The sequence below is a fragment of the Pseudoliparis swirei genome, chromosome 13, assembly GCF_029220125.1.
Source record: "Pseudoliparis swirei isolate HS2019 ecotype Mariana Trench chromosome 13, NWPU_hadal_v1, whole genome shotgun sequence".
Taxonomy (NCBI): Eukaryota; Metazoa; Chordata; class Actinopteri; order Perciformes; family Liparidae; genus Pseudoliparis; species Pseudoliparis swirei.
This window is the reverse complement of record NC_079400.1, coordinates 17,414,335-17,423,275: the sequence shown is the minus strand read 5'-3', so window position 1 is coordinate 17,423,275 and position 8,941 is coordinate 17,414,335. Positions and strand designations below refer to the sequence as shown.

Sequence of the window (8,941 nt, the reverse complement as noted above, 5' to 3'; positions counted from 1 at the left end):
ATTTTGTGCCGCCGCAGACGTTCGCTCGGGGGGGCAGCTCACATATGAATGTTGAAAAAAAAAGAAAAAGAAAGAAAGGAGCTCCAGATCGATGAGGGGCGTTTGCAAAGGAGGCATAAGGTGTGTTTAATTATAATTTGTGTGTGTTTGTCAGGGGGTGTTGCAGTTGAGGCTCATCCAGGGTGGGTGGGTGGGTGGGGGGGGGGCTCTGTATTTAAATAGGTTCACATCTCGGGCCTCACCTCGCGAGTGTTACGCTATATTAAATGCCACTCATGTTAAGTGCGTTGAAAGCCCCCCGATGTACTCAAGACATAATATAAAGGTTAAATTGAAAAAATGTCCCTTCGACGGCACGAGGGAGGGTGGGTGGGGTGGGGGGGGGGGGGACGACGACGCTATGATTGATCTCTCTCGTACAGGCGAGGAAAAGGTTCGCCTCCGTTTCGTTAGGCCTCTTTTTTTTAATGCGTGTGAATACAATGTGTGATATTAACAAGGGAAGGTCGGGGTCGGGGGGGGGGGGGGGGGGGGTTAGAGATTTAAGTGTCAGTCAATCAGGACCTCAAAAGGTCAAATGAAAAATATTGTTTGCAAAAGGTCTGAAACGAGCGCTCCGTCATAATAGGACCACTTTGAGTCTTTACGTGGGACATGTCCTACGAGCTCATATTACTATGGGTATTAAAATGTGGAACTCCCAGCATGCACTGCAGCTCGGCCCAAATGAGTATGATTTATTAATTCCATGCATATTGTTGTATGTTAGATTAGATTACGAGATTTTACTTTGTTCCTCCCCAGAGGGAAATTTATTGACGCAGCAGCGGAAAACATTTTGTTTGCGACGGAAAAATGACAAAATGAAATATAATTAAAGTGTAAATACAAGTTTTTGATTGCAATGCACAAAGGAAATGGAGCAGGTCCTCAGCCGGTCCATGCTAATGTGTTAAGTATTAACGATTATTATAATATGCGGTTTTAATACAGAAATCAAATTGAAAAAAATTGAAATGGTGCAATATATGTACGTGCAATTAAACTTAATGTATAGACGGCAATACACGTTTAACAACATTTAAATAACTTGTTTCCTGAGGGTTTCTAGTCTGGTATCACCACAATGAGATGTTCCTCTGTGTTGCATTGTGGGAGTCGTAGCTTCTATTCATAATAATAATAATGTGCATTATTTGTACGCACAGGACTCTGAATCTGAAACCGCGTAATAAAATTCAGCCACCATTAATCTTGTTATTTATAAAAGGTTTTTGACATCATTAACAATGGAATTTATGTATTTTTTTATTTATTTAATGACATTATTAACAATGGAATTAATGGAGTTTTTTTTAATTTCATGACATTTTTAGGAATAGATGTATTTTTTTAATTTAATGACATTTTTAACAATGGAATTTATGTATTTTTTAAAATGTGATGACATTTTTACAAATAAGGGAATGAATATCTTTTTTTTATTTTTATCTCTATCAGTCAAAAATAGTCTTCATACAGCTACCGTGTGTCTTAGACGCGTCTGGAGGGGACGTTTTAACTCATTTGTCACATTCACACACACAAAAATAACTAAATGTTCCATTAATGATAATTAAATCTCCGTACATGATATGTTTGTTTGACCGGCCAAAAGAATGACATGTCCAACCATAAGATTATGAATAAACTCTTCTTTAATGAAGAAAATAATCTCACATTTTAGATCAGAAGATGGAGTTTGTTTTGACTAACGTGATATTTACTTATTTTCACTCCTGTGTACATACAGAGGACTGTAAGCTAGTCTATGTCTACAGGACAATAACAACATGACGACTGTACCGGTCACTTGATGTCTCTGATGAGTTCTTGACGTGCGCCTCCACGATACTGTACCTCTATACTCTGCACCTCATATACATGTTTCACGTTACCCACAATCCCCTCTGTGGGCTCCTCACAGTACTTCCCAGTTCTGGACACAGACGATACAAAAGAAAAGATGAAAGTCCGGTCTCTCTCCTCTCCTCTCTCACAGAGTCCAGAAGTGCAGGTTCAGGTGTTGGGGCTCCAGGACGTGCACGGGAGGCCCCGCGGGCCCGATGTGAACGGGGCCCTGGGCGGATCGGTACCCGGACGGGGGCGGATCCGGAGTGGAGAGGATGTAGTCAATGCTGAATTTGATCTCCGACTCTGGTTTCCCGTGCTGGGCTGGGTTCGGGACGAGGTGGTTCTGCCGGGGGCCGGGCCTCGGCCTCTCGGGGTTCAAAGGGCAGACGGCGGAGGCGGGTTGGGGCCGGCGAGCCGCGGCCGCGTGCCGATCGCCGTGGCCTTCCAACGGGTGGAGGAAAGGCGCCTCTTTGGAATCCCGGAAGCCGATCTTCATGTTCCTCCGGCGCCGGCGCCGCCGGAAGTTGCCGTTTTCAAACAGGTCGAGCATTGACTCGCAGCCGCTGGCGAAGGTCCAGTAGTTCCCCTTTCCTTTCTCGTTGCCCTCTGTGCGAGGAACCTGCGTGGAAACACAAAATAATACTTCAAATATCACAACAACATCACGAAGAGAAGGAATGATGTTATTACCGCCTCACTCGACGTATTTCCTCATAAAAAAGGACACGTGCAATCTTTTAAATCTATAACACGTAACACGTTCCCTTCTGAATGTCTGTGGTGTGGCGGACACCCACAATGCACCTTGATGAAGCAGCTGTTGAGGGACAGGTTGTGCCTGATGGAGTTCTGCCAGGCTCTCTGGTTGGAGCGGTAGTACGGGAAGCGCTTCATGATGAACTCGTAGATGCCCGACAGGGTGACCCGCTGCTCGGGACTCTGCTGGATGGCCATGGCTATCAGAGCGATGTAGCTGAGACACACACACACACACACACACACACACACACACACACACACACACACACACACACACACACACACACACACACACACACACACACACACACACACACACACACACACACACACACACACACACACACACACACACACACACACACACACACACACACACACACACACACACACACACACAGTCTGTGTTAAGGCAAGAACGGACAGACTTTTTTAACAATGGAATTTATGTAGTTTTTGTTTTAATTTAATGACATCTAAAAAAAATGGAATTGATGGATTTTTTTTAATTTAATGACATTTTAAACATTTTTTTATTTTATTTAATGACTTTTTGTAAAAACTTTTTTTTTGCTTTTTTTTATTATAAGACAAAAGACAATACATAGACATAACACCTAGAGGACAATAAACAATGCAGACGACAAAACAATGGACATAACATCATAAAGTCAGAGTATTTGTGAGAAAAAAACAACAAAAAACAAACAAAAAACAAACAAATCAAAATCAAAATAATAATAATAATAATAATAATTAGAAGGAGAAGAAGAAAGAAAGACAGATGCATGTGTACATGTGTATATGTGTGTGCGTGTGCATTATGAATTAACTAATAAATAAGAGGAGTGGTGTCATGTTTGTGAAAATACAGTGAATGATGACCAGATGTCGTGGTGTTCTGTTGTATTGTAAATGATAGATGAGGTGAGTTGTTCCATTGAAATATATTCTGACATTAAATTTTTCCAGTGTGAGATATGTGCGTTATTACTTGATTTCCAGTTCACAAGGATTGTTTTCTTGGCGATAGTTAGGGCCACGAGAAGTATTTTGCAGTTTGTTTTGCTCAGGTTTATAGATGAGATGTCTCCCAGTAAACAGAGTGATGGGGATAACGGGATGAGGCAGCCCAGGAAAACAGACAGTGACTCAGTTATTTGTTTCCAAAAGTGTTGAACTGGTGTGCAGTGCCAGGTGGCGTGAATGTAACTATCCTGAGTATTTTGCATGCAATGTGAACAGATGTCTGTAGTGAAACCCATTTAAAAAATGTTGTGCCCAGTGTAGTGAATTCTGTGAAGTATTTTATATTATAGTATATTTATATTGCTAAGTCAAATTCCCATTTTATTATTGGTATGGTTATTATTTCAGAGTGTGATATTATGCTACATATTTTTTAGATTAATTTATTTGAGGAGGTGATATTAATCAACTGTGAGGTTGAGGAAGGTAATTCCAAATGTGTGGCCTTAATGTTGAATTTAGTTTGAAGGGATGATTTAAGTTGTAGATATTCCAAGTGCTAAATTGATTAAATTGATTAAATTGATTAAATATGTGCACGTCTGTCTGATGTACAAAATCATACATGGATTGACCTCTCCTCCTCTCAAACAATTTGTCACCACACGAACTGGATATCGGCTCACAAGAGGTGCAGCAAGAGGGGATTGTATCGTCCCTCTCAGGAAAAGTGCTTTTAGTCATGCTGCTTTCTCAGTACAAGCAGCAGTTGACTGGAACTGCATTCCAGTATCTATCAGAGAGCTACAATCATTCAACTCTTTTAAAGCAGAAACAAAGAAATGGTACATTACTACCCAGCTCTGTCAGCACTAGACTGTAACGGCTCCTCCCTCCTCCATCTGTCCAGGTTGGACTTTCATTTTGTCTGTCTGTCAGTTGTTGTCTGTCTGTTGTCCGGTCTCTGTATGTCTTGACTTGCTGGTCGGCCGTTTACTCCACCTGCGTGTCTTCTCTTGTCGTTCACCTGTTTGCAGTTGTATGTCACATTTAGTCTGTAAGCTTTTATGTTGTATCTCTGACATTATGTTTTTATTCTGTCCATTTTAACATTGTTCTCCCCTATTTTATTTGCTTTATCTGTAGATTGTATTTGCAATCTTATGTTTTTAGGTTTGTTCTTAACATCAGCAACATTGGGACTACAGATGAAAAATAGCCTCTTGGCTAACTCTGGCACATTTACTGCAATGTTTTTATCAATGTGCACTGTCCCTTATTAAATAAACCATTTAAATAAAGTGATTTTTCCCGATGCCGTACTTCTGAACCAAATGGGGGAATGAAACCAGGGTATTGTTATTAAAGATGTGTTTCAAATGAGTGATGCCTTTAGTGGACCATGTGTGGAGATTTAAAGGCTTATTACTGCTTTAATGACATTTTTAACAATGGAATTGATGGAGTTTTTTTAATTTAATGACATTATTATGACATGATTTTTGAAATGTCCCCACTGTGGGACGAATAAAGGAATATCATATCATATCAACAATGGAATTGATGGAATAAAAAAAAAAATGTAATGACATTTAAAAATAATAATGTATGACATTTTTAACAATGGAATTGATGGAGTTTTAAAAATTATTTTTTACAAATAAGGGAATAAATATCTATTTTGAAAAAATCTTTATCAGAAGAATAGAGTATTCGTATAGCTACGGCGTGATTAACGTTCTCGATCGTTGTTTTCTTGATGTTTGTGTGTGAAAAATTGGGAGAAAAAAAATTTCTGCACATTTCTTTCCCGAGTGTTTTCTCACTTTGCCTCATCTCGTTCAAATTGTTAACCCTTCCCGTTGAAAAAGGACCTTTGTGCACTCTAATTATAGCAAATTAAAGTATATTTTGTGAGTTACAGTATGTGATGCATAACTTAATGATATATATATATATATAACTTTTGTTTAAAAAGAAAAAGATGTGCCTTACATGTACAGCTTATTAACCTTGAATCCTATAATATCAATGTGAATGGAGTTCTTTGGATTTGGGTGGAGGTCGAGCTCCACGAGCATCACTGTCTCTGATCATCAGTCCAACACCACACACACATATGAGCAATTATCATCCTCATAAACTAATAAAACAATGTTCGATCTGTTAATGACACCAAACAGAATATGATGGTAAAGTAGTGGCGATGGAATTATATCTTTAATTCAATTCAAGTTCAAACAGATGCAGAAGAAGAAGAATATCAAAAATATGTTTACAGTTATATAATGTGAGAAATCATGAAACTAAATAAATGATGAAAGAAAAAACACATGAACAACTATAAACCTCTTATATATTTGTGATTATTCATACATTTTTAAACAGAATACAGGCCTGTATGGACTATTAGGTTGCACTAAAACAACTTTTTGTATGTTAAAGGCATCACATGCTCAGATAACATGAAAAACTACAAAAAAGAACAATAATTCTTTGTATAAAATTAAAAAGCCCCTAAGTGTGTTTGACATAAAGTGCCGTGGCCCAGCGAGTGAAGAGGCGAGGGGTCCATACCTGTACGCGGGTCTGCACATCTTCTTCTCCTCGTCCGTGCTGGAGGACGGGTACCCGTCTCCATCGTAGTTGAAGCAGTTGAAGGGGTAGTTGGAGTTATCGAACATGGCGGCGCTGGGGGGGCCGGGCTGAGGGGTCCAGGCTGCTCGTCTCATCGGAGGGTCTCCTGGTCGCAGCCCGGCAGCAACACCTCGTCCTGCCGCTCTGCCGCCGCTCCACCATGCTCTGCTCCGCCGACCCCCCACCGCACTCTGAGCAGAGCTGATGACGGCTGCCTCCAGCCCCCCCCCCACCTCTCCCCCTCCCCCCACCTCCTCTCTCGCTGCTTTCCAGGAACGGACTCAGGGCCACCCCTCTGAGGTCGTTGACCTCTTTGCACTGCTCTTTTTTCCCTTCTTCTTTCTTCTATTATCACGTCTGAAAAACTGGAAATGAAGCTATATTTTGTGTGTAGAGTTAAATATAAGTTTTTAAAAGCTTAATACACTTACGACTTAAACTTACATGAAATAAGAATAATAGTGCGGCTGGCTTCAGGGCACCGACATGACCCGCGGCTGGCTTCATGCTCCGGCTGTGTTAGCAGGAACTTTGATCCCTTCATATTGTATTTGAATCGTTGCATAAATTAAAACATGTTGAATATAGCCCACAAAGAGTTGGCATTCATAAATTAAATAAGTAGAATGTAGACTACAAAAAGTAGGCAATAATACATGAAATAAGTGGGTTAAAGCTCACAAAAAGTAGGCAATTATAAAGGAAATAAGTAGAATATAGCCCACAAAAAATAGACAATCATACATAAAATAAGTAGAATATAGACTACAAAAAATAGACAAGTATAAATAGTCCACAAAAAAAGAAGGCAATATTACATGAAATAAGTAGATTAAAGCCCACAAAAAGTAGGAAATCATAAATGAAATAAGTAGATTAGAGTCCACAAAAATAGACGATTATAAATGAAATAAGTAGAACGTAGACTAAAAAAAGTAGGTAATATTACATTAAATAAGTAGAATATAGCCCACAGAAAATCGGCAATCATTGAAATAGTTCGATCCAAATAACCGATAAATAACCAATATTGTTTTTTTCAATTAAAACGTGATGGTGTAAAGTTGTAAGCGTGCTTGAAGCTGTTGGAAACATTTAGTAGAAGTCAGAGGAGTAAAACAAGTAAAGTGCATCAAACAGGAAGTGCTTCAGTGCCGAGCCCGTCGGGCGCCAGCGCACCACGACGACCCGTCGCCGGCTTCCTGCTGCGGCCGCTGGGCTCGGCGGGCGGAGCAGGAATTTTGACCCCCTTCATATTTGTATTTTGGACCCTGAGCCGCGGCGTGTGTTTGCCCTTGTTGAGCAATGAGCTCTCTGTGGTCCGGCCCTCGGGGGCCAAATCACACAACTCCCATGAAAAAAAGGGACAAAAGATGTCGTCTTTTTCTCTTATTACGCCTGCTTACAAAACCCACAATGCAACTCGACTGACGCCAGTTGTGTCGCGGAGGCTAGCGTGGGCTCGAGCAGAGACGAGGAGCAAGACATCCCTCCAGATATCTTCATTTATTCTCACACCCGTAGTCTGTAGCCACGGAAAAAAAACTTGGGACTCAAGTGACATCACTTGAGGCAAGATATCAGATTTTCACATATGCAGCCGCACTTCCCTGTAAACCTCGTAAAAAGACAGCGAGTGGCGAGCCCTTTAACTCCGTCTCACAGTAGCAGCCCGGTGGTCACCGGCGGCAGGATTCTGGGTGGTCCGCCGGGCCAGTGGGCCGCCTCCATGTTTTATTTTGCCTCTTTTTTATAGCCTAATCTCTCTAACTGTACTTAAAACAGCAATCCCCAAACCAACAAACAAGATCCTTTTGCATCTTTGTTTTCTTTTTCTCTTTATTGGAGTGTGTGTGTGCATGTCTGTGTGTGTGTGTGTGTGTGTGTGTGTGCACGTGTGTGTCTGGCAGACGTTTGGTCAACAACGGGAAGTTTTGTAGATGTTATCTAAAACGCTCTCTAATGGCCATAAATTGTTTCCGTGTCTATAAAACAGGGGGATGTGTATTTTTAAAGGATCTAAGCGATGCAATTGGAGGCCGGGAAAACAGCCCGAGGGCCAGCAGGCCTGTGTGTGTGTGTGTGTGTGTGTGTCCGCTGGTGGAGGAGGAGCCTATAGGCGCTGTATTCTACATTATTCGGACTAATGAAGCAGTGAAAAGGTCAAACGCAGTCCTCAGTTTTAGGCCCAAAGGCCCAAATTGTTTTAAATCTTGAAGCATGAAATGTGGATTCACGTCCGTGGTGTCGGTCTGGATCTTTTATAACAATTAGTTTAGATTAGATTAGATATTTCTTAGGTTTCTTCTTCTTTGAATGTTTTTTGTGACATTTGAACCACAATGATTGTCCCCGTGTTCATGTATCGTATTTTATTTATTGTTGTTGTATTTGTGTTTGCTGCTTTATGGACTCATGAGTCTGAAATAAGATATATATATATATATATATTCTTTCGGATATTGTGTTTTTCGCGTACAGGTCAAATTTATTTAGTCTAGTAATGAATAAATATATAATTTGAAGGCTGTGGGCCTGGAGGATCCCGTGTTGTGGCAGCACACGTCATAATATTTCTGCTTCTGCTGCTTCCATGTCGACTATTAAACAGATTAATCCAAATATTTAACAATTTTTTGCAAGAAAGGATCCTCTGAGAGGGACTCATAAGAATTTAAAGGCC

At 40.6% G+C, this 8,941-nt stretch overlaps 1 protein-coding gene across 1 annotated transcript; it reads right to left on the bottom strand.

Moving 5' to 3' along the window:
- Positions 1-1,464: 1,464 nt before the first annotated feature.
- foxl3 (forkhead box L3) lies at positions 1,465-6,430 on the bottom strand. Its single transcript, XM_056430059.1, has 3 exons — positions 6,199-6,430; positions 2,698-2,866; positions 1,465-2,512 (listed from the first exon to the last, which is right to left on the bottom strand). The coding sequence occupies exons 1-3, from the start codon at positions 6,351-6,353 to the stop codon at positions 2,036-2,038; spliced, it is 801 nt and encodes a 266-aa protein (XP_056286034.1). The 5' UTR covers positions 6,354-6,430; the 3' UTR covers positions 1,465-2,035.
- Positions 6,431-8,941: the final 2,511 nt, after the last annotated feature.